Source organism: Sylvia atricapilla, chromosome 5, assembly GCF_009819655.1.
Source record: "Sylvia atricapilla isolate bSylAtr1 chromosome 5, bSylAtr1.pri, whole genome shotgun sequence".
Lineage (NCBI taxonomy): Eukaryota > Metazoa > Chordata > Aves > Passeriformes > Sylviidae > Sylvia > Sylvia atricapilla.
In genome coordinates, this window is record NC_089144.1 from 15,582,204 (window position 1) to 15,608,592 (window position 26,389).

At 40.7% G+C, this 26,389-nt stretch overlaps 1 protein-coding gene across 3 annotated transcripts in view; it reads right to left on the reverse strand.

The window, feature by feature from the left end:
* Positions 1 to 5,564: 5,564 nt before the first annotated feature.
* The window catches only part of SEMA3D (semaphorin 3D), a 131,092-nt gene continuing 110,267 nt past the window's right edge, over positions 5,565 to 26,389 (reverse strand). For all 3 annotated transcript variants that reach the window (XM_066318764.1, XM_066318766.1, XM_066318767.1), the window contains 6 exons: positions 24,449 to 24,537; positions 22,568 to 22,609; positions 21,190 to 21,347; positions 19,101 to 19,165; positions 16,793 to 16,932; positions 5,565 to 7,089 (listed from right to left, as the gene is read on the reverse strand). In XM_066318764.1, the coding sequence (XP_066174861.1) occupies positions 6,676 to 7,089; positions 16,793 to 16,932; positions 19,101 to 19,165; positions 21,190 to 21,347; positions 22,568 to 22,609; positions 24,449 to 24,537 (908 nt within the window). In that variant the 3' untranslated portion in view covers positions 5,565 to 6,675. The remainder of the gene's footprint in view (positions 7,090 to 16,792; positions 16,933 to 19,100; positions 19,166 to 21,189; positions 21,348 to 22,567; positions 22,610 to 24,448; positions 24,538 to 26,389) is intronic.

Sequence of the window (26,389 nt, forward strand, 5' to 3'; positions counted from 1 at the left end):
ATGGATTATAAAATATACCTTCTATAAGTCTAACTGCAGTTTCAGCTTAGGCCAAGGAAGTGCACTCTGGCCTCTGAACTCTCACCATAGTAATTTAAGATTTTGTGTCTTGAAAACAGACTCTGCTGTCTCCATACCTAAATACCTGCTAAGCTTTCTGTTCCTCTTATTGCTTTGTCATACATTACACCACCAGAAAGCATCTGGCCTTGGGTGTGGTCCCTTTTAGTAGGACAAATAACATTAAAGAAAAAAGAGTAGAACACAAAAAGCAAAGCAAATCCACACATACACACTAAACAAAGCAAACAAAACCCAACCAAGCAAAAAACCCAAAAAGTCTGAAAAACTCAGACCACCAAAAGAAGCCCTCCCAAAAAAATCAAACTGACAAAAAACACTCCAGCCCCTCCCTCCCAAATTTCCCAAAATCCAGCCAAAGCACTTCTATACCACAGAGGGAAGGGAGAAGAATATGAAATACCACCAAAGCTGAGATGTGTCTGGGGTCCTTACAGGTATCACAGACACCTGTTTGGACATATTATCTTTTTGACTTGTTCTATCTGAACTAATGCATTGACATTGGACCAGCAGTCCATATTAAAATTTAAAAAAAGATCACCTGAAAATGTTCTTCTGGTTTTTGTTTTGTTTTTTTGTTTTTGTTTTTGGTTTTTTTTGTTTTTTTGTTTTTTTACATTATGTGGAAAATCTTATGCTTTCAAGTACAAAATACTTTGATTTTAAATTTTACACAGCAACCATGCAAGCAAAAAGAGAAAGGAGTCCTCTCAGGAACAGTCCGCAAAATTTTCTTTGTGAAAACTCCATCTGGTCTCCAATTTACCCCACAGTGTCTGGTTTGTATCTGCAACTGAATGCTAAAGTTAATGCTAAGGAAAGTCTTTACCTGAAGGCAGACCATGATATCATGACTGTTTAGGGGTGTTTATATGTCATGAAACACCTGATTCCAAAGTCCTTCTCCATGTAAAAGTGGGGTTATCTGCTAGACCAGAGTCTAAAAGGCAGGAGACAATGGGCTTACTGGGAAAAGAAAAGATCAAGCAAGTAAAAAATGAGTCTTGTCACAGCTGTCATACCAGCTGTTTCAGACACACATTGGCAAGCAAGACCCTCAAGATGACAATTTGTTATGTATCCTTACCTGCACAGAAAAGGAAAACAAATACTGGTGTTTCTCACACATTTTAGTATAAACTCTATTTTGATATATGGAAATGAAATCTTATAAATCTGTTTTGTAGAATTAATAATTAAACTCTTTTCTCATGACTTCATTTTTTCTACTGCAATGAACTTTACAAACCTTGAAATCTGGATTACAACTGCAAAGAATGTCACACTTCAGCTAATGACAGCAGCCTAGTTCAGGGTAACATTAGCAACACTATGGTAAAATATTACAGGGGAGACCATTTAAAGTTTATAAAATGTAACAGAATATATTAGAGAGACATGTGGGCTTAATTTTCCATTCACGTAGATGCAATTCCTTAGACCTCCATGTCTCATCCATAACTGTGTGCAAAAAGAACCAGGCCAATATACTCCACAGAGCAACACATAGATTTGGGATTTGACAACCAGACTATATATAGATTACAGAGTACTTGGGCTTCAGTTCAGTTCCAGAAAGATTTTAATCTCTGTTGTCAGTGGAGGCTAAGATGAACCTTGACTCTTGAAATCACATTTGCTTTTTGCAAATTAACCTCTGTTACAAAATAAATAGAAAACGAGTCATATGTATATGCACTCTTATACTCATATGAAAAAAAATGTCAGCAAACTCAATTTCCATTAGCTGTTATTAAATATTGAGACATTTTTATAGGACACAGGCTGATTGCATGATCAATGAGTAATGATAACAAATAATTATTCATTATCTGAAATGTTAAATGAAGATCAATAGCCATAATGGTTTGAATAAGAGGCTCATACCATTTGAACCGTAGGGATCTTCTGATTTTCAAAAGCACATGAGCCAGGGGATAGCTGTTGCATTTCGCCTAATTACTTCATTAAGAATGACATAAGAACTGGGGAAAAAATCTACATGTGAACTGGGAAGTACTCAGGTTCTTAGATACCTCAAGCAGCTTAACTGCTTAGAGGGGAAAGTATTTGCTTATGGCATGAACATACATTCACACCTGTTGTTGGAATGGTTTCCAGTAACAAAACCAGTTTATCAAAGTAAGTGTTAATACTTTATTCCTTCTTCTGCTAATCCCATTTTCTGTTTTATTTTAACTGACTGCAAGATTGCTACAAAGTTTAGAGCCCTGTTGGGCTTTAAAGCTTATATCAGTTTTCAGCATTTTTACAACTGCAGCCCACATTGTGCTGGTTATTCTAAGAATCTGCTTGAAACCACTTTGGTTCAGTCGAGCATTGACCTGTTGCTGAAGTATGGGTCAATAGAAAAAGATAATGTATTAATAACTGGAATCCTGTTGAATGCATATTCAAATAAATATATCATATAGAAGCAAAGATTAGAATCATAGAAACATAAAATTGGAAGAGAGCTTTTAGAGCATTTAGTCCAGCTGTAAGCCCAGCACTGCCCCTGTAACCCTTGAACCACTAAACCACACCCCCAGGGCCAGATCCAGGTGCCTCTTAAACACCTCCAGGGACCGTGACTCCATCACATCTCTGGGAAGCCCATTCCAATGCCTGACCACCTAGGCAGAAAAAACATTTTTTCTAATATATAATTTGAATCGCCCCTGTCTCAGTTTAAGGCCATTTCCTCTCATCCTCTCACTGCAGGCACAGCAGAAAAGGCTGGCTCACACCTCACCACACCTTTCAGGAGCTGCGGAGAGTGATGAAGTGCCCATGAGTCTCCTCAAGACTAAACACTCCCAGATCCCTCAGTCATTCCCCAGCAAACAGAGATGTTCTCTAGTCATTTCACAACCCTTGCACTTTGCTGGACACTCCAGCACCTCCTTGTTCTCTTCAGACTAGGGGGGGCAGAGCTGGACACAGCACTCTATGTGTGGCCTCACCAGTGCTGAGTACAGGGGGAGAATGACCTCCCTGCTCCTGCTGGACACACCATTCCTGGTACAGGCCAGGTGCCACTGGCATTCTTGGTCATCTGGGGACATGCTGGCTTCCTGTTCAGCCACAGTGACCCCCAGGTCCTTTTCCACTGGGCCACTTTCAAATTCTTCTACCATGGCCTGTAGCACTACAGGGTTTTTGTTGTGGCCAAAACACAGGGTCTGGCACTTGACCCTGTCGAACCCCATAACATTTGGATCAATGCACGAAGGGATCTGTCTAAAAGCTACAGCTCTTAACATGGAGAAAAGTTTTTCCCACTCTGTACCAAAAAATTCATATAATTTAAATTTTTATGGTGCTCTTGAAAGAGGCTGGGCTCAGTTTCATTTTAACTATGAGCCTGTTGTGGCTCATAGTACAGCTCACAGCAGCCCAGCTGACTCCCAAATCATCAAATTGAAATTTAACCAGACTTCAAGTTGGGTCTCTAAATTACAGAAAAGATGAAACCTTTTTGAAAAGTGGAGGATACTCCTCTTTTACAGTTGCTGGTCTAGCTCATCTTCTGAAACCTCCTTCTGGGACTGCAGATTGTGGAAAAGACCCACTGCTCCTCCTGTTCCTGGGTTTGCATTGCTCAGTCCTGCCTAACAAAACCCTGCCTTACCTCCAGTAGTGATTCTCAATCTATACCTCTCATTCCTTGGTCTCCAAGTCCTCTGGCTTCCTTGCATGTGTATTACCTGCACTGTATGAGATGTGCTACCCCAGCCAGTTACAGCATTCATTTTACCCAGTGTATCAAACCACAGACTTTTATCTATGTGGGATTATTAAATATGTTCCCTGGGGTGGCATGAACCCAATGCAACACACTGGTTTGGAGGATATTGAATTTATTTCCCATGATGGAAGAAGTCTTATATCTCACTTGGGATTTTATGCTACCACTGTACCCCCAGACTGATGAGGTAATTTCTTTAAGAAGAATCTCACTGCAAGAATATTTGAAATAAAAGAAATGGAAGTAGTTTTTAAGAGCAGTAACATTTTAATTCAACCATTTAAATCTAATGTTCCCAGTACTGAGACCCTTATCCCAGAATTCTACTAAAGTCAGTTGGGGGGAGTTCACTTGTAGAATACAAATCCCCAATCATACCTAAACATAAGTCAGATTATTTAGTTTTCGTGGTGGAGACAAAGTAAGAAAAAAGACCCAAGTTTGCTTTTTTATGAAGTAGACAATTGTGATGAGAGTTGTCAATTGAAGTACCATGTCACCACTGATGAGAAGAGTGGATCCTACGCCAGTGCCTGGGAATGCAGGCCACCTGCCATTCCATAGCCTTGGTGTGGTTCCACTCATTTCCTTAATGCCCAAGCAGGACAAATGGGACTTTGAGGACTGATAAAAATCTAATAAGGAATAACTAGGCAGGTTCTGTATGGTGACAGCACAATCTTCCAGCCAAGAATATTAAGTATCCCTGCACGTTATATTTAGTAGTTTAATACCCTCCCATACTTTCCCTAAGTAGTCTTAATTGGCCTTAAAATCAAGGTACCCAAATTGATGAGCCTCTTGTGAAATGCCTGGTCTACATTATTTCGCAGCAAAAATGCCAAAATGTTCTCTGCATGTTCTCAAAGTTCTGTATGACTGGTTAGTATCTTCAGCATCAGTCTTTCTGCTGATTAAAGGTCCTGTGCTGAGAAATTCCCTCCTCCCCACAGATGTATTTTGTAATATTTAGCACTCAGTGCTTTACACTATCAAAGCATTGTACGCATGCTATCTAATATCTCCTAATTAACTCATACATCTCCTATTAAAAAAGCATCTAAAATTAATGACATATGGTATCGCTGGCTTTTGTACAACACATGCAAACGCAGCTTTCGGGTTTTACAAGAAATGTGGGTAAGCTGAGATTCCTTTCTGAAATCTGACAAACACTTTGCCATATCCGACTTTCAACAGAGAGGAAATGAACAACGATGCAAATTGGACCTTCACAATTTTAGATCTGTGACTGAATGCACACACAAACACCAGCATGGGCAAGGGCTTCAGAGCCAACAGTTTTGGTCCCTTAATGAGGTGCACATCAATTGCATGGGTTTCCCACAGACTTTGCTCTCAAGATCTGCAGAATGCATGAGAAACAAGTAAAGTCTGTCATTTTGGTATCCATCAAAGCTGTCTTCCATGTGAGGAAGTGGCTAATTTGTCATTTCACACTCAAAAAGGCGTGAAAGTCAAAACCGAGGGAGGTTAGATGGAAGAGGGGAGAGGGGGGCTGTGACTCATGAGGAGACAGTAGGCCTGATTTTGAGCTTGTGTTTGTTGCTGCATATCAGAAATAAAATCAACTGAATAATATTGATGTAAAACAGACAAGGATGAGGCCAGTATTTCTGCTTATGTGTAAAAATTTACATTATTAAACCCAAAATATAAATCAAGGAACAAGGAACACTTTACAAATGAAATTATGGTATACAGCAAATTTCTAACTTACAAGTTTATTTACATGTGGACATCTCTTATTTAATTATAATAACAGTATTAATTCCAACAATGCAAATTTTCAACTTAAAAATACATAAGACCTTTGAGAAAAAATCCCAAAGAATACACACATCTGAGGAATGTCAGCTCTGTGTCAAGAGCACTGGTCTCAGCCACTACAAGTTTCCCTCATCGTCTTTCATTTTAGCCTTGTTGTTGTCTTTTAATTTTCTTTTCCTCTGCATAAAACAAAGCAAACAAAGGGCCACAGAAACAGTCCGAGTCAAACCTTTAGAGACACAGGAGAGGTGCAGGCAGGAGTCCCATTATTTGTTAATAGGATTTGTGCACATACCTCCCATGGACCACTTAGGAAATTTACTCCCAAGTATCTCGGTGGCAATTTCAATTAGAGTCAACATTTCATTTCAGCAGATGGACTGCAAACTGGTGGCTACTCAAACACTAACGAGTAATGCTCAATAATTCCCCTCTCTTAAACTATGACTATGCTTTCTCTTTTTTATGGGGAGAATGAATGCTGTCCCTAAGCCAAAACTTAATTTGATTTTTTGCTGTGCCTCTCCGTGCTAGCAAAACCCACCCGTGTGCCTGTATACAGGCCCAGTGGGTCAATTAGTGGGTATTTTTGCAGATCTGTCACACATTTCTAACATGCTTCTTATTCAGAAAGATGCCAAAGAACTGGAAGTACATCTGCCTTCCCCTGAAATGTAGCCACCTCTGGGGTGGAATGTGGCAGCAAATGTTAATACAGGAACACAAACACTAAATCCTATGTGAAAATTATGCAGGAAGTAAAGAACACAGCTCACACAGTCTAAGGCTACCCAGAAAATAGCTAAAAGTGTAGACTTTTTCTTAATGAATGCATTTGAATTTATTGCCTGGCTTGTGGCACTCCAATAAGGAATATCTCATTTGGCATTGAATCCCACTGTACATTCTCACAACAGATTAATAGTGATGGTAAGTTTTCTGATTTCAAGAAGAAGCAGTATTAATTCATAGGCAAGATGCACAAAACCAGAACACAGTATTATTTTTTTTTAATGGAAAATGTCCTTTCTTTAAATAGCATTTACAAACTACGTCGATAGTGGCCTGGCTGGCTCGTGGTGCCTTCGGTTTCTCTTTTTTTTCATCTCCTGCACATGCTTCCATTTGGCACCACCTTTGTTCCGCTGCCGCCGCTTCTCGCGGTGCCACATCTGTTCACAGTACTCGTCCAGGCTAAAGCTGGGGCTGCTGACGAGCTGGATGTAGTCCTTGTACCTCAGCCGGGACTCCGTCAGCAGATCCCTCACCCGGCCCTCCTCGTCCTCAGTTTTCTGAGTGCTTTCCATCTGCCCGTTCTCGATGACGTTTAGGTTCAGCTTGGCGATGGTGTGGACAAAGGTGTGCTCCTGGGCTTTGCAGAAATAGGCTCCCGCGTCCCTCCTCTGCAAGCTGCGGATCAGCAGCCCGTGCTCCGTCTTAATGATCCTCTCATCAGCCTTCAGCTGTGGGGTTGGACAAGAAAAGAACACAGGAGGTGAGGCTCATCGTCAAAATGCGATGTGTGCCAGTGCTGTGCTGAGCTGGAGACAAGGCCTGGCTGGCCCATGGTGTGTCCCGTCCCCATGGCGCAGCTGGGACAGACACCAGCAGCTCCTTCAAGGCCTGAGTCCTGCTCCTAACACAACATCTGGATCACGGACACTCAGCATGCAGTAGCTAAAGACACATGCTGTACAGCTGACAGGAGAGACAGCAACACTCACCACACCACAGTGCAGTGAGCGAGGCTGCACTCTCCAAGGAAGGGAAGCTATTTACTGCCACAAATCCCATGCATTTTTTTAACTGCTCTTTTTTGAGGTATCTATAATAGACCCAAAACAGCAGAGTGCTTGGATTTATCTGCAGTGCTGAGGCCCTGTTACAATGAATATGAATACTACTACTGATTTTTACAGTGAAATGCTGTGTTTCTGATCTCCTTCAACCAAGTTTTACAAAAGGAAGTCGATCCTGGCTTTGACTCACTGAGATGTGATTAAAAGCAGGCAGTAATGCTGGATGGATACAACAAAGTACAGTTCTTTTATTGCTAAGATCTGTGGAGAATAACTTAGAGAAAAATAAGAGTAAAAAAGAACCCAAATACCCAAAGAAAATAATAGGATTGCAAATGGGAGCTGAAGTCTGACAGCACAGAGGTGTAATTTTATTTATGAATAGAAATGTTTTAAAAAATACAGAGTTTCACATGTTAAAAGTAAAGTGTATCTTAGACTAGTAACACTTTCAGGTAAGTTATGTATCTGGTAATCTGAAAATTATTTCTAAAACAACCTAAACCAAAAAATAGCATCCCTCCCTCCCTCAAAAAACAAACAAACAAACAAAACAAAACAAAACAAAACAAAAAAACACCAACAAAAAAACCCCACCAAAACCAAATCAGAAAGAAAGGATAGGACACTGGGCACCTAAGTATTTTTGCATCTGGGTAACACAAAGGTAAGTGATTTCCCAAAGACCACATAAAGATTAGTAGCAGAGGTGGAAGTAGAAAGCAGAGCCCTAACTCCTGACATCTAACACCAGCATTTCCTTTGAAAATGACGCTGGTTTGTCCCAAGCTGCTCCCTCCCAGGCGTGCTGTGTTCTGCTGCCACACAGAGGCTGCAGCACAGCTGGCACCCACAGACCTGGACGGCTGCTGGAGGCAGCCTCGGCTCTGCTGGTGGCATCACTGCCAAGGGGGAACCCTTCATCTCAAGGCTGGCTAGTAGATTTGAGAAGGGCAGGGAGGAAGGGGGGTGGGAGGGTCTGGAGGCAGAAAGAACAAACACAGAATCTGCAAAATTTCCCAGAGTGCACATCTGACCCTCCAGCAAACTTCAGAGGATGAAGATCAGGGAGGCATAAAGATGACTAAATTAGATTTATTCACAGTGGGTAAGCTACACACTGTTTCTTTATGTAAAAAATCTGCACACGATTCCCTCTGCTACTCCATGGGAAAAAATTTATACATACATATGATTCTCCATCTGTTATGATTCTAACTCACTAGTACTTTATCATAATAGAGTCTCTTGGAGCAAAGAGATGGATGAGATGACCTTCCAGGGCTTTTAGCTTTACCCTTTTCTAAGTTTCTATGACAATGACTTTGAAATCATTAAAAAAGTTTGAGAGACCATATTGAGATCACCAGAAAAAACAATACATATAAATATAATACAACGAGAGACAGAGACTTTTGTTTCCCACTGCTTCAGCTGTAACAGTCTTCAGTAACATATGGATTAGATAGGTATGTAGGTAAATCATATGGATGGATGGATATAGGTCTGTGTACTGCCACTGATACAAGAGCAGCAGACACAAGAAATCAGCTGCTACAAAAGCAGGTCAAATTGTAGCTCTGTTTGCCTGTTTCTCTGGCCAGGGTCCTGCCTCCAGTTGCTGGTGTTGAGAGCTTTAGTTTCATTGTTTGTAAACTCTATATAAGCATGTCTACTTGGTACCCAGAGGGTGAAATGATACAAATTTCAGGAAATTCCTGGAAAATCGATTGTCCTGACAACAGGTGCTATATGAGCGCAAGCTACTTCTGATTTACCACACTCAGTTTAAACCAGAGATATTATGGTCAAGCCACAAGCACATGCACAGAAGATAACAGGGAGACAAACTAGAAAAGGCTGTTCCTCTTTCCCAGAACCCACAGCACAGGGCACTAGTCCTCAACTGGATCAGCTAGTGACACTACATTTTTTTACAGTAAAAACAGGAGCATAAAATTTACAAAAGAACATTCAAATAAGGAGCTGTAGGCAGAAATGTGTCTAGGGCAGGTATTTCCTTGTGGTGCTGTGCTCTGCAGAGAGTAGCAGGAGCAGGGGCCAGGTGGAAGTGGGTGGAAGCCTGGCTTTTGCAACACAACAAGGAAATCCCTTTCTTCTGCCCAGCCTTCATGTCAACATGAAGATCCAAGTTTGTGAAACTGAGGGAAAAGCATGGGAAGAAGCAGCAGTTAACTTCCAGACATTTGGGTTTCATAAGGCACTGTGCAAAGACCAAGTTCCCACATTGTCTGAGTGAAAACAGGACTGATGTCTTTGAGCTTGGGGCTTGATGCAATCGCAGCAGTAGCATCTGCCTGCCGGTGGCTCTGCCAGTATTGTAGTCTAGAGCCTCTTGACAGCTGTGCACCTCCCACACTTGGAAAGGCTCCAGCTGGCTCTTCTGGCTGGCTGAGTGCCAGTCCAAAGTGCCCTCTCTAGGGCTCTGCCTCTTTTCAGTGAAAGAAAGGCGGAATAATGGCAGAACTAGACTTGAAAAGATCGCTGGACCCCCAATCCAGTACCCTGCTACTCATAACTATTTGCCATTTGTGTGACAGCCATCACTATCTAGTCACAAATATGTTAACTGATGGAGCTGTTCCCCCGACTTGGGACACTGTAGAGAAAGGTAAAAGTCTAAATTGGTTATGTCCCTTAATCCCAGCCCATTGTGACTGCTATTTTTATTGAAGCAGCGCTCCTAGACAGTGTCCTGTGTTAACCTTGGACATTGATTTAGGGTGACTGTCACGTCCTCCTCTGTGCCTTCATTGTTCATTCCTTTCTTATCCTCTGGCAGGACAAAATTATGGCTCCGATTTCACACATTGAGCAACACTTCATTACTGCTTTTCCCCTCTCACTTCTCTCCTTGGTATCCTGTTTATGTTGTTTTACCCATAGGTTCAGAACTCCTCCTTTCTTTCCTCTCTGCTTTCCTCCCCACAGGGCTCTGGAGTTTCATAAACACCTGGCATTTCATTACTTGGTAGTAGATCTTTAACCTTTCACTTGAATGTTTAGTGTGGTCTTTGGTTCCTGACCTATAGACATAAAATGTATTTTATTAAATTTTGCGGAAAGTGAAAAGACTACTTATAAAAAAGAAATTTTGTTTTGTTCAACTGTGGATTCACTGTTTCACCCCCCACCATGTCAAAATCAGTAACTCTTCTAAAATATTTCTAAAAAGGATTTAACAATTCACAAGTACACAAGCTTAAATTCATAAAAGCTTGCTGACATGTCCTTAAATTTGAGCATGCAATAAAACTTTAACATGAGAGACATAGTTTTGTTCCACAAGAAACAAAAATCACAAAAAATAATGCAATTGATTACCAATAGCTTTGTTTTCTTACTGAAGTGGGACCAGATTTTTGACAAGGTTGTATCAACAAATTTTACTTTCATCCTTCATGAGAAGCACATAAGCTTTCCAAAAATTACATTACCTGAATTATGGCACATGCCATAGATACTGGCAATGTATGACAAAGGGAAAAGATCCCCATGCAAATCTAACACTTGACTCTCACAATCTGAATTTAACAATGGAGAAAAAAAAAATTTATTGCCAATAATGATGGCAAATCTTTAAACCATCAGTAAGCTTCAGAACAGGATTTGAAAGTGCTGTGACCAGGTTATGTCAATGCTTTTTGTCCTTTGCTAATGATGTGTTTAGATAGGTCCCTCTTTACAAATAATTCACATGTCAACTCTTCCACAGTTAAAACACTGCACCTGTCTGGGACAAGAAAGTGGCTTCAAAGCCTGCCTTTCCTCATTAATCAACATGTGAAAAAATGTTAGAGGTAAGGCTGGACTAATCATGGGTTAGCTGCAACCCCTGAACAAATTGAGAGAGGGAGAAAAGAAAATGAAGAACATTTGCTGAGAATTTACATTCATCTTTGTTTTTCTATTGTTCTCTTTTTCATTCTCATCATTTGACTGGAAATAAAGATCACTCTAGGGTCTTTCTGACATTATTGTTACACATGATTGTTTCTCTTTTATGGGAAAATAATAATTTATCTACAACACAGCTGTAAAGTTAATTTTTTTAACATCTTTTTTTTATTTACCAACAGCCTCAGGAAAAATGAAGAACATGTTGCATTGCTGGTACAATGTCATTATGGGAACGCATGACTCTCATTAATTTCAAGGTGAAGTTTACTTCTTACTTTGAGACTAAACTTTAAACTCCTCCATTCCTATCACTCCTTCAATATATCCAAATCAAATTAGAAATGTCACTCAGTTTAGAGTTACTTCTCTTCTTTCCCCATGAACTTGTCAAAAATATTAGTTTTACTTAAGACACTGAAGGCATTAGATAAAAAAAGAGGGCAATGAGTTATATAATAAAATACAAGAATGAAGGCATGTGAACTATAAGTAGCCCTATGGCTGCAAAATTAATCTCTTTCTTTTCTTTTTCCCAACTCTCTTGACCTTCTTTCTCATTGACATAAAGATTCAAACACTGAATTACACTCCCCTGACAGAAGGTACTACTGAAAATTCAGTCCTAGCTCTGTGTCCTCTGCCTTACTCAGCCATCACCCAACTCTTAGATTTCAGGGCTGGCACTGAATCTGTGGCCATTCTTCCTAAGATTCTGCTAGACAAGATGTTTGTAACACAGGAAGTTGCCATCATGATGCAAAAACCTCCAGATGCAAAGAGATATGGAAACTTAGATCTTGGATAAACTGAAAAAAAGAGCCTAAAATATGGAATGAAACAATATCTCCCTGCTCTGATGGGGGAGTTAGGTCACAATATTGTGCTTTGAAAAATGTCCTGCCCAAAAGTGGGTCTAGCTCTTGTATCTTGATATTGATACCAAAATATCCTTATGGTCCTTAAGTTTGGTCCATCAGGAAAACACAGTCTGGGCTGTAGGACATGTAAACACAGTCTGGGCTGTGTAAAGGATGAGAACTGCTGAAGGAGAAATTGGAATGTTCCCATGCATTTTGGTGGATTTATTCTCATCACCAGCTTTGAGCAGAGCAGAAAAAAGAAAGTTAGAAGTGCTCTGCACCTATTCCATCACTTTAGACCAAATGGTTTGCTCTGTCCCCTGCTGCTGAGGAGGCAGCTTGGCAGATCAGGAGCCACAGGAGACTCAGGGTGAAGTGCACCTAAAGCAAGGGGCTGATGCTTTTCACAGCCACGAGGCACTAAAGCCAATGCTTTTGTAGGAACACAGATATTTGCTTTTTGCAGTCCTGACACTTATTACACACATAAAAAAAACCACAGCACTTTTTTTGAGAAATAACTAGTATCTGTTTAAAGCTTCAAAGAGCTCCAGCAGTTTAAGGCAGTATGAACAGATGACGTCCCCAGAGTTTTTTATGAACTCCAGGCATTGAAACACTCTCCGTCATCCCAGTGACTAACGCTGCACGCACAGGAACAAACATGACCAATTGCGTGAGCAACAGTAACCACAAAAGCACTAGATATTTGACTCCTGACCTTAAATCAGCCCTAAACTACAGGGAAATGTACTCCCACTGGCAGCAAAATGACCTGGTGACAGCTTCTGTACCACAGGAGATCCTGTCCCTCCCCACAGGTTGCTCTGCCTGGAAGTCACATTCTGAACCATGACCTTAAGGGTGAAATGTCAGGGACATCCTGCTGGGCCAAATGCTTCCCATCTAGTCTGGATTTTGCCCTTTCCCTTCCCTCAGGAAGCTGCAGTGCATGTCTGGGACAGTGCAAAGCCGTATCTTTGTAAAGCCAAGTTTAAAGACTTGCTGAGACATTACAGTTCCAGCCCTGGAACTAAAAGTCCGTAACCTAAGTTCCAGGTGCGTGGAGTCATTTGCAAAGAATGGTATCGTCATCACAATAAGTTACACTGCTAAGACATGCACTAAAAGAATGCACAGTGTTATTTGAGAAATCTGCTGCAAGAAGGGAGACAAAGAGAGCAGAAAATATAATACTAAATGGGAAAACTTACAGTAATGCATTGGTTGAGCAAAGATCAAACTATACATTAAATATGACTGCACTGTTTCTATCACACAGTATTTTTGTCAAACTGAAGTACTTTGAACAGAAAGGCAATTACTCTGATCTTTGGATTTTTTAGAAAGGCATCCAATCAGGTTTTCATACTGATGAACTCATTTTCACTTGTAAGTCAAGTTAGAAGACCTGGTAACATCAATTTCTGGGTCTGCAAATTATCAAGGGATTAACATTTTAACCATTTTCATCCCTTATTCCATCAAATAGGAGGAATGATTTTTCAGCATCTCTATAGACCTGGTCAATCATTTAGGGATCCATAAACAGAATTAGGAATTTAACTTTATACATTCTACATGAATACAGTTGTCTTAAAAAGTAAACAAACAGCTTCTTTTTTTTTTTGTGTGTTTCTTCTAAAAGTGATATCTACTAATGTAATATATGCAACTGAATTCGTTCAGGAGTTCAGTTACTTAGGATCTTGAAACTAAGCTGGGTCAATATACTAGAAATTGTAGCAAGCTTCAAACAAAACTTGTATCTATACACTGTTTTTAAGTGACCTGATCCTCTAATCAGCAATGTGTGCATACGCATTTCTATAGGCTTTTATCTTCAGACTGGAAAAAAAAAATCCCTCCAAAACCCCAACCAAAAAAACCACCCCAAAATCACCCCAAGAGCTGATTTTTACCAAAACTAGGTCACAGAGGCACTGCTGTGGCCTTAGGCACACGTGGCCAAAGGCTCTTTGCCTACTTTTAACATGCATATTGCAGAAAATCTGTGCAGATTTCTCCTTCAAATTTTCTACTAAATTTGCCTCAGAGGTTAATCCAGCCTTTTAGGAAAGATTTACTTTTCTCATGCAAACAGATGTCAGACTGTTTACACAGAGCAAGCCCAGTAAACATAGCTGTTAATGTGCAAAGATGAATTTTGTGTGCTTGCTGGGGCTTCTAATGTCACCACACATGTGCACACATTCCCTAACTCCCTCCCAACGTGCACATCCTTGGCATGCTGGGCAGTCCTGCTGTAGTGGACATCACCGGGCCTGCGTAAGTGGCATTTGGCTCAGAACAAGTAGGAGGGGACAGGAAACTGCCACAACAAACCTTTTGGAAATACAAATTGTGTCAAAAAAGAGTATAGCCTTAATTTAGGCTATGCTGTACACCTTTGTGTGCCATAAATTTGCTTGAAAATTTGCTTTGACCTGCAGTTTGTTCTACAGTCAAACAAGAAAGACAGCTTTAGCTTGGTTCCATGACCTTCAGAGGCCTAGCTGAACCTATGATTTATGAGAAAATCAACTGATAACATCTTTTTTCTTTAAATTGACACAGATAGGCTCAAAAGCAGACTTTCAAAAGATGCTTTTATGTCTTGGAAGTGTAATCTCTTATGATACAGAAATATTACATTCTTCACGGGGAACTGGCTCATTTATGCAAAGTTTGTAGCTAATGGTTTTGTTGTAATACACTATTTTTGAAATGATGGAGCCTTCTCAAAACTTGACATAACTTCTCATTCAGAAAAAAAAGAAAATCACACACAAGAAAAGAAAAACAACAAGAACAAACATCCCCTCTCCCCTCGAGTAAGAAACCTGCTAACTATCTGCTTAAATTTACTTTAAAATTAGTCTCAAACACACAGTAAGAATTAAGAAAGTACTTTACTTGTTCCCCTGGTCAAGTATGTGAGTGCATTTACAAACTGCTTCCTTAGGGAAGGTGAGTACAGAGACTTGTGTATAGGAGAGTAAAGGTAAGTCCATCTCAATAAAATGAATGACTGTAGGCCTTTAAATGTCTATACACTTTTAGCTGGGTGTGCATTTCAACCTCCTGTGGCTGAGAGGGTGCTTGGCCATCTTATCAGAAGGCTTTTTTTTCCCACATATGGGCTATAATGTAGGTTACAGGTAGTATTTCAAAGTAGTAATTTCTTTCTTTTGATATTAATCCACCTGTCTAAAAATTAAGCTTTTGTTTTCCTCAGCAGAGGAAAAAGTTTTGTCATATCCAAAAAATGTGTAAGAGAAGGGGAATAAATGAAAAGTACTGGAGTGTTACAGGCAATATACAGCCTTGTAGGTTTTTGTCTTGTCTGGTAGAAAATCAGAAGTATCCCCTAACTCTGGCTTTCCAGGCCAAGGCATAATTGGGGTTGCAACTTTGGGATGACTACAATGAGGCACGTCTTACCCAGAGGTGATCCTCTCATGGACACCTGCCCTGGCCTGCATCTCCCCAGCCTTTGGAAAGGACCAGCCCATTCTCTGCACTCAGGAAGTCTCATAGGATGAATTATCAGTGAGAGTGGAAGACCAGTTGTATGTTTGATAGCTCATGTCATCTAAACTAATTTTTGTCTTGGATGAATACTTAACAGAAAAGCATATCTAGCACCTGGGACCAGATCCTTTGAAAGAGCAGTTAATTTCCCTTCTCCTTCCCTGTTGCCATGGTTGCCATCACAGCAGGACTTGGCCTCAGACACAAAATCACTCATGTAAGAGAGGCTATGAAAACTCTTGAGGTTTGAAACTCACAAACCCAGTCCAAAACAGTCCCAACACATTGACCTTTTAGTCATGTTGGAGGGCCCCTTTGTCACTAGCTCAGAGAGAAATCACCAGGAAATTGTGCAGGGGGTTCGAAGTGACCTGGAGGCTTCTCAGACCTTCCATCAGTGAAGGCCCCAAAGCTGCATCCCAAAGGAATGAAGGGCCATCACAAATCTCACTCCTTTCTACACCAGATGCACAGAGCAATCCTTAACCTGAATTCTCTGCATCAATGCAGAGTGCCATTAAAGCAAAAATCTCAGACTCCACTAACAAGGAAAAAAGCAAATAAAAAGCCTTTTAACCACACAGACCATTCCTCCTCTGGGGAGAGATGGAGAGAAGCAGCAAGCCATACATGCAGTTCTTAGCTACACTGCTTGACATGGCAAGGGAAAGCAATCAGTCACTAAATAGGCCTGAGATTTTATTGAAACATAGCGTTTTGATCATATTTTTACCTACAGAAACAAATGTGTTAATTATCAGATGAAACAGCTTTGATTTTTTTTTAACACTGATCTATATTATCTCTCTTTTAATTTTTTTTAATAGGATAAGCAGGTAAATCAAATTAAATATCAAAATCTGTTTATGATACAGTGCAAATGGCTTCTCTCTTCCCCACTGCATGCCCCAAATGGTGATAGCAGAATGCTAATGTGATACCTAAGGTGAGGCAGGGAAAAGTAAAACATCAGCTAGTCCCAGTAACTCCTGCCTCTCAATGCTCAGCTGAATTCTCTACAGAGGAAACCCGCCTTGGTGATTGTAACTTACCTCTTCTCGATGTTCTTCTCCAGAGCGTTGCACATACCACCTAATAGAGGCTTGCTGGGACTTAGGAGTACATTCCAGAAAAGTTGAATTAAATTCAATGCCAAAAATCACCTTTTCATCAGCAGTTTCATGACTAATGCCTGGAAAGCAAACATGGTACAGGAGATTAACCCTGACCTGCTTTTTAAAGCAATGGGAAAACAGTCTGATTCAGAACAGATGCTAAAAGAGTGAGTGAATTATAAAAACGCAAAAGGAAACTTAACTTTTAGCTTAAACTATAACTATGAGGATTTAGAGGCAGCTGCTAACCTTCCTTCAGTGCAACTGGTTTTTAAGGGGGTCAATAAAACCTGTATCATGAGCTTGCTCCATTTTAAAGTTGAGGCTTTCACCTATGAGGAATTTTAAATCTGACATGTATTTTTCCTTTAAGTAATGCAACTACTAAACCTGAGCTAAACCTGCTGAAGTTAGATTGTATGGTCTGGTTTGTTCACCCAAAGCAGTCACAGGGCTAAAGCAAACTGAAGTTTGCCTCCCTTCAGCGTAATTTGAAATGCTCTGAAGTAGGTTTCAGAATGAGCACTGAAGGAGCCATGAGGAGATCTGAAATCCTTTCTTGGTCCTCTGCAATCTGAACAAGTAATTTGTAATTTCTGCATCTTCATTTTTCTTTCTAATGTGTCTTTTCTGTGTCTTATCTACCTTAGCAGGAGACTGAAGCAGTTTCTTATGCCCTGTGAACAATAGAAAGGAGGGTGAAAGCACTGGTGTCTCCTAAATCAAAAGTTAGCTCCACATCAAAATTAAGATCATTTTGGATCATGTTTTCAATATAGCAAGTACCTGTATGAGATCTATAGAAAGCTGTCCGCATTATTTCCCTTTGCCACTAAGATTTTGGTAGAGCCAAACAACTTCATTCAGCCAACGAAGTCTCTGGGACAGAACCTCACACAGCAGAGCACTGAATTTAAATAAGTTTGGGGACTCTTTTGTCGTAAACGATCTAAATAAGTCAAGAGCCTGGAGTGATAAAGGTCAGCTTCATTGGTTTACAGCACACAGGAGTCACTCCCAAGGGGATAAAACTACTGTTGGTGGCACTGTGTCAAGGCAAAGAATTAATACCAATTTCTGTGCTACGAGACCGTAGATTTGTCTAATAAAGCTAACTCTTCCAGTATCTCTTTATCCCTCAAGGAAAATGTGACACTGTCAGCCTTTCTGCTAGGGTTTCTATAACCTTGAGCTTTGCACAGTCTCAGATATCAGTGTTTGGAGAGTCATGGAAAGCAGCAAGTAAGGAAATTTTTGCCCTTGGGATGAACAGGAGTTTTGTCATTGACTTTCATGGAAATGAGATCTTACCCTGACTTTTTAACTATGTCTGCAAGCACACATGTACAGTCAGAGCCCTCTAGACTGTGCAGCAGACTTAAGGCTTTGATCCCGTGGCAAGCAGCTCTGATTTCTGCACTGCCTCCCACTGTGGTCTGCAGCAGGCACCCAGCACCGCAGCGGCATGGAATAACCGGAGATCAATGGGAAGGGACGGCTTGTCCCAAAGCCAGTGCTCAACGTGGTGATACAATCAATACTGTTTTGTCTGGATTGTTCCCTTTAATAAGCAGCTAGAAGAACCCCAGACAAAGCCACACTTGGGTTTGAATGCTATTCATTTATTTTATGCTGCCACAGAGATTGCTGTGTAACCGCAGGGTTTCATACTGACAGTGCTCTCAGAGAGAGAAGGGCTGCAGATGCCAGAGGAGCAGCCAGAGCCTTTGGCATCTGAAAAGAGGGTGTAGGAAAGGGAGGGGGAAGTGGGCAGGGAGAAGGGGGTAGGTTCTTGTTAATAGCAGGAGTATTTAAGTAGCTGTGGGAAGGGGAAGGGGCTGGTTTGGCAGCTGCAGCTCAGCCTTGGGGCCTGTGTCAAGTGGCAGAGGAGAGATGGCATGTTCCCTGCCCAACCCTGCAAGCTTCCTTGTGGGATTTGCTGCCCTGTTTCTGGATGGATCACCATGCACATCCCATTAGCTACTTTAAGGAATGTGTGTGATGTTCTAATATCTCCCTGCCAGGTGTGAGTGCTGGGGAGGGTTGCCCATAAGGGTGACATCCCATGCTGGCCTCCCTTTACCAGCTCCAGTTCTGAAAATTTAACTGTGGGAGGAGTAATGGATATGAAGTGTGGCAGAGGCAACTGTTCTGTTGAGCTCAGCAAGTTCTTGGAGACAAAGACCCTCACAGCAAAATCTGCTGCCTAACCAACAAATGAGCAAGAAAGGTGAAAAATACTCACTGTCTTCCACATCCCAGCACTGTGCAACTGGGTCTCCATACTTGACATCCTGCCTTCTGGCTCGCCTATGGGAAGAGCATGCAAACTTGTAACACTTCAGACATAATTGCTGGAATGCAGCAACAAAATACAGAGGAGCTCAGCAGATGTGGACTTGCATTGCTCCCATCCTACTGCTGACAATTACAGTCTTAACTAAAACCAGTCTCACCCTCAAAGCAGCATGTGGCCTAGAGAGATTTGTATAACTGACATCAAGAGAAGAGCCTGTGATTTGGGAAAACCACTGGGAGGGGAAAGAAAAAAAGTGAGAGAAAAATATCTGCCTAAAATAAAGAGTGTGTAATGCAGTGACAGAAAGAGTGTCTAAACTTGCTTTAGAAGCACGGGTCTCCTGGTGGGGTGGACTGTGTTGCAAATATCTAAAAACATTTCATGTTGTAGATCATGAAAAAGATCTGAAGTTCAACAGGAGATATTCAAAATAAAGCTCAATATTAGCCCAAGGTAATACTGACTAACAAACCAACTACTAAAATGAAGAGAGAAGAGCATGCATTTTAGTTTATTAACAAACAGTTGACCAATCTGGTTATCTTTCATCTTTGTGGACTGAAAAAACATAAGGCAATGGTCTGAGATGATCTACTAACTTGCCCAGCAATCTACAGGTGCGGTACATGAACTCACCATGATTACTGTCATTTCAGTGTAATAGCACTAAAAAGAAAGTAAACTCTTATGATTGCATTTATCTCGCAAGAGCTATGGGAAAAAAAAAAAAATGGAAACTTTTTCAACTTTGCAGTAGAAGAATTGGAGACCCAGGAAAGAACTGTTTTTTTTCCTCACAAGCAGCAGCAGTGGGACCTCCTGTGTGCAGAGCAATGCCTCAGAAGGAGAGCAGGTTGCCAGGGCTGATCTGTCCCCTGAGCAAAAGCTGTAGACATGCTGGAAGCACAGCCTTCAGCACAGAGGGAAAACATTCAAGTAACTGATCTCCTGCAAGATTCCCAGGACCAGTCACCCATCCTTTGTTTTGGAGACACAGACTTTTGGCCTTCCCTCCAAACTGCACATCTGTTAAAAAACACGGACCATCGATCTCCGTGTCCCAGTCCACCCCAGACTTCAGCAGGCCTCACGTGTCACTAACTCTGCAGTGAGCCTGAACACTTGCTTTTCTCTTTTCATTTATGCTTCTCTGAATTTAGTTTGCTTTGGCTATGAGGGAGAACACATAAAGTTTCTTGACACCATGACATGATAACTTATGAGTCATTAACTTCAATGGCTCAGGACCCAGCCCTGTGACCCCTGAGGTAGAAAGTGTCATTCCAGAGCCTGAGCTCAAACTGCAACTCCACTGCAAGAATTACTGTCAGGAGGACTTTGTCCAAAGCGGAATGAAGAGGCTGTGAAGGACTCTGGTTCCAGCTAAATCAGCCAAAAACTTCAGGAGACACATCAAACAGCATAGGCATTGCACTGCTAGAGCCTGCAGTGTGCTCTCCCTCCATCCAGATCCAAGGTGCTGTCCTAGCTGGTGGGTACAGAAAATTCAGATGAAGCTTCTTTCACTGTGGAAAGACTGCTGCCAATGTGGTCAAATCATGGTACTTAATTCTCTGTCTCCCTCTGATGGCTAGTCCACAAATACAAATCTTGGGTTAGGTCAGGGAATTAGATATATTTTATTATTGACCACTCTGGGATGCTATGTTAAACTCTGCTTTCTAACTACTACGAGAAAGTCAGAAGCTTAGGAAAGGCTCCTGCTGCTTGGGCAGAGTTAGCCACAACCTGAACCTCCATCTGAGCATCTTGTGCCTTAAAGTATTCAGCACAAAAAAGGAAAGTGATGGATTTATGATGTTAGCTGCAGTAGCCAAGTTACTGTCACACACACTTAAACAAAGCTATGTTGTCTTCACAGCTCTTTGAGCAGAAATGTGAAACATGGCCAGAGTATGATCACATTTTAAGGCAAATGATATGCTAAGTAAAAAGGCAACAAGTTATGAATTGGAAAATCTAAAATTCTTGCAAGCAACAAGATCTTTTACAGCCCAGTGTGTTTTTTTCTTACCTTTTAGAAGTGGGGGCATATCTCGAACAAGAGTTTCCATCCCAGGCACAGTATGGGTCTCTGGCAAGGCAGCAGTCTGCACAAGCCTTCCCATACGTGTGACATCTGTGCAGAGAGAGCTGAACCAATCCATCCCTGGAACCGATGTACAATTGTTGCTGCAAATCAGGCAAAGCAAATTAATTAGGAGTGTTCTTCAAGTAGCCAGTGTAAAAAGTTCCTTTCTTTAGTGCCACATTGCAGACTTTTAACCTTATCCCAGATTTTGTAAAATAAGGGAATAATTCCTCCTTTAGTGTAAAATGTCTCTCAGGGCTCAATGTGAACTGGCCAGTGCCCATCCACCCCAGCAATACAGCAGAGAGGAAAGGGGACTGCAGCCCTGGAAAGACACCAGCACTCAACACTCTCACACCTTCAGATGTGTGCTGTAGTAAAAGATCAGAAGCAAACCACGGAAAGAATGGCTTAATAAGAACGTTAAAAATGAGGGGCCGGATAGTCATGATGTTAACGATCTGGGAACTAGGGGTGACCTTGTGTGAATAAACTTAATGTTCTGGTTGTGATCCTGAGGTAGGACAGGGATAATGTTACTCTCCTCTCCCCAGCGTGCAAGTGGATTGCCTGTGGAGCCAAGGGTGGTCCAAGCTGGAGCTGGCTCATGCAACACTTCCATCTGGCCTGCCACCTTTTTTCATGGGAGATGGGACCCAGCTGTGCTGTGCGTGCCTGAAAGGCAAAATACCTCCTCCCGTGTGAGTGAGCTGCGCTGTGCCAGAGCTGCTCTGGCCATTCTGTGGGTCAGGGAGGGGTGGCTCTGGTGTCACGCTGCCTCCTGAACATGCACAGAGCCATCAGAGAGCTTGGGGCTGCCATAAAACCGTTTCCCATCAGGAGATACTGCACTGGGACCGGCCCCTGCGCTGCCAGGGTTGGACCACCCAGACTCAGGCTGCAATTTCAGAGGAGGGGGACTGCTTGTGTGCATACAAATTTTAGCACAGCGAGGCCCTGATCTCTCCTGACTACTAATAAAAATAAAAACAAAAATAGTAATAATAATTTATTACTAGATTGTAAAGAGACAAGTATTTCTGGAGGCTGGAAAAAGAATGTGCATTGGCTTCACTTACAAATCCCACTACCATATGACTAAAGGTTTGTTTCTCTGAATAATTACCAGCCTGGGTACACAAATTACTGTTTGTAAGCAAATAGGAATTAGGCAGGCAAACAATTTCAAACATATCTCCTTCCTTCCAGTTACATTTTAAGAGCCACCCATGGAAAGCTTGGCCGCTAAGCAACAGGCATCACCTGAAAATAGGTTTGGTATACCATGTATCCTCCAGTAGTTAAACAAGATTATGATTACCTGTTTCTGAGAAATCTCCATGGTTGAGATAACTGAAGGATGCTAAAAAACAAAATAGCAAGGTGTATTAGTTTACAAATTTCCTGCTCTTAGTGAAAAAGAGAGCAAAACTTAAATTACAACAAGCAAATAAAGTTATAGTTTCATTCGCACGGCTTAAACAAATATGAAAAAAAAAATCCAACCAAAAAAAGCAACAATAACAAAACAGAAAATCAAGAAATTCATGCTTACAAAAAGAACTCTCATAAATTTCCCCAGCTGGAAGGAGGGAATTAGCTTTAATTCCCAGAGTTTGCTATCTACCCAATCCTGGGCAATGAGCCTTCACATCAACTTTGGTTCATATTAAGCACTATTTGAAAGGCTTAGTTGCCATTTAAGGGATACATAGGCAGATCTCTGCACCAGGCTGTATTTCATGGCTAGGAGAGACAGTGAAATTTTTGCCTGTGACTGATTTAAGAACAGCACAGAGCTCAGGGTATTATCTATCGCCCAACAGAAGATTAATCTAAGCCTATTGTTTAATATTAATGCAGTTTGAGGAAATAAAGCATGTTTTTTCAGTCATTGCCTCCTTCAATTTTCTGGATTCAAAAACATAGAGGTAGCAGTTATGAATGTTATCCATAAAAATGTGAAGGAATGTTTGCTGAGTAGAAAAAAAATTACTTTTTTGTTTTGAATATGATATGGCACATTTTCCCTTGACGTTATGTTCTAAGAATGCAGCAAATTGGTGCACATATTGGAACTGCTCATTATTTGGCAGGCCACTGAGCAATCTTAGTATTTTCTGAGTGATATTTATAATTGATTGTCCAAGACAGTGGGTAGAACACATAGACATCCTTTAAATCAAAGTTTCATACACATGACATATCGAAGGGCATATGAAGAAATGAACTCTTTGAAATAATTATTAAGGATCCTGTGCCTACACCTGGAAAAATCCCAAATTCATTTCTTCAGTATGGACAACAATTTGGGCTGTACAGCACATAGGAGAGAGGATGTGTGAGAAAGTAATCAAAATGCCACAGATGCAGATGAACTTTGAGGGAAAAACAAAGTGAAAACCGATGAAGAGCTGTGCAGCATGAGCAGAAAACAAAGTGAGAATGCAAAGAACTAAGAAGAAACTAACAAATGGAAAAGAAAATCAGTAGGGAAGACAAAGGTTTCCAGTTTTCTGATGTAAAAGTATGTTGATGTCAGCTTTTTTACCATGACTGAAGTTAATCAGAAATTGTGGCTGTGCAACAAAAAGAATCTTGGGCTTTTTACTAAGTTGTATTTATGAAGAAGTCATTGGTGTTAGCAGGGTTCCAGTTACAGAATAACCAAATCAAAATGGTAAAAAATACTGAGTCAGCCTTCACCAATAAATTTAAGCACATTGATAATCAAAACTAGCTTACTTTTTATTTTTCTTATATTTTCAACTCCCAGTGTTGCTATTTTAAAGGACTTCTCTGCACCCATGGAATTCTGTGCGTTTGTCCTTTAAGAAATATGATTGTACCTAGAATACTGAAGATGCCAATTGGGTCATAGAAAATTGTACATTAAAAATACAATACTACTATTTTAATATGTATAAATAATAAAAAATATGGGCTCATATTAAGATTTTAAATTAGAACAAAGCAGGCTAAATGAGCCTTTCTACAGGTTTGAAAAATCACGGTCTGTTTGGCTTTGGACATTTTTCAACTGACTTGCCCAAAGAATACCAAGGCATTTAAAAATTTACATAGTGTCCCTCTGGAAACTTGAACGAGTTCTAGTAAACAAACAACCAGACAGACAAAGCCAGTTTGGGCCACAAAGTCCCCTGAATAATATTTAATTTATCTTGTGGTTATTAATGCTTACCTTGAATATCTGCAGCTCTTCCAGGACCACCTCCTCCTTGGTCCACTTCTCCTTTGTGATGCTCACAACCTTCAGGACTGTGCCTACATCTGAAACAAATGTCCCTCATGTTAATAAAACCCATGGGTATGTTTCAATATGGATGGGCCACTCCATTTCCTGCCTGTAGACAAAGCTAATCCACGAGGGATGTTGCCTTCCTACCACATCTATCCCCACTGCATCCACTGCTGCCTGCAGAGCTCTCTCCATACAGTGCATTTATGGTTTCACTGAATGGCTGAGCCAACACAGCCACAGGCTGCTCCTGGCATGGTCCAACTCTCCTGCTACACAAGCATACAAACACAGACAAGCATGTCCATGCTGCCAACTACAAGTTTCTGCACATTTCCCTGAGCCAGAACTGGGGCCCAGCCGACCCCAAAGAGAACCAGCCCAAGGGACTAAATTGGCAGAAAATTATTTCCTCTTTTTTATAGAATTCATTTGTTTTCAGTATAGCTCCTGAATCAGAAGTAAGCTTCATTTTATTGCAAGGAGTTAAGCAATGCACTTTTAATTTATTTTTTTTTAATGTAAGGATTTTTTTTTTAAAAAAACGCCTTCATTCAGCATAATTACTTCTTTGGAGTCATCTAGAGAATTTTTTTAAGTTAAATTTATTCATCGATTTTAATCTGAACTCTTGCTTGGTGAAAAAGATACCTGCTCATTTCATGTCAGACCATTATACATTAGTAAACCTTGAATGGCCTTAAATAGAACTCAGAAATTGCTCAGGGGAAGCAAGTTGGGTGCAGGGATGTGGGAATGACACAGTGGAGCTTAGTCCTAAACTCTACACACAGCATTGAAATAATGAAAAATAATACACTATAAGGGTAAGAATTAGATTTTCATTCTTCTTTTCCTAAACTACTGAAGTTCATATTACCAATCAAAGCCAAATTATTACAGTTTGCCTTATGAATTACAGCTTTTTTTTCAGAGTTTGTTTGACATAATTGCTAAAGCCTGCACATGTACAAGTTGGTGGTGTACATTCAAACATATAATAAGCTGCTGATCTGCTGCTGCTCAACATCTCCTGGGTTATTTGTTACATCCTTATTAAGTCTCTCAGTATAATTTAAATTTTATCTTTGAGTTCATTTCTTTCCTTACAATGAGTTTAGAGGATAAAATAGAACAAAACCATGCACTTACAAAAAAGAAAACTCACTTTTAAGGAAGGCATTGCAGAAAAATAGATTTCTGCATATTGTGGAGTGCCATCTAGTGACAGCATGGTACTTGCTTGCCTTGACACCTCTAAACCTGACCACTTACACTTGAAGTGTTGGTCTCAGTGGCAGGTAGGAATAGTTAACCTCAGAGTATTTGATTGCAGGTCTCTCAATATAATTTTATTTCTATAAAAAACTTTAAAATGGAGGACAGTAAACATCTGAAAGCAACCTCTACAGCCACTAAAAGAATATTTTGTACATTTTTACAAATGAACTCTTCTTCTGAAAAGAGTGAAGAAAAGCAATGTGAAATTCAGCTATCTGAGAAGATAAGTAAGTTGCAGTAAGCACTCCCAAATCCTGGGCATCACACAGTTTGGGAATGAGCTCCTTTTACTCTGTTGACCATATTAATATTGCTCTCAGAAAGCAACAAGCATTTTTCTTCATCATGCCTAAAGCTCATCCCCAGTCTTCTCAGCCAGCAGGGGATAGAAAACAACCCTTTAATGATCTTTTTTAATGAAACTGTGCTTTCTCCTCTGACACCACTGTACTAACTTGGGATCACAGAGGGTCTGTGACATTGTCTTGTTTTGGAAGACAAAGGTTGTGAAACCAATTCTGCTAAAAAACAAAAGTTCTGAGAGACAGACTATCTCTAGACTCCTGTATGGTGTAACACAGATTGAAAACTCTTCAAGGCTGA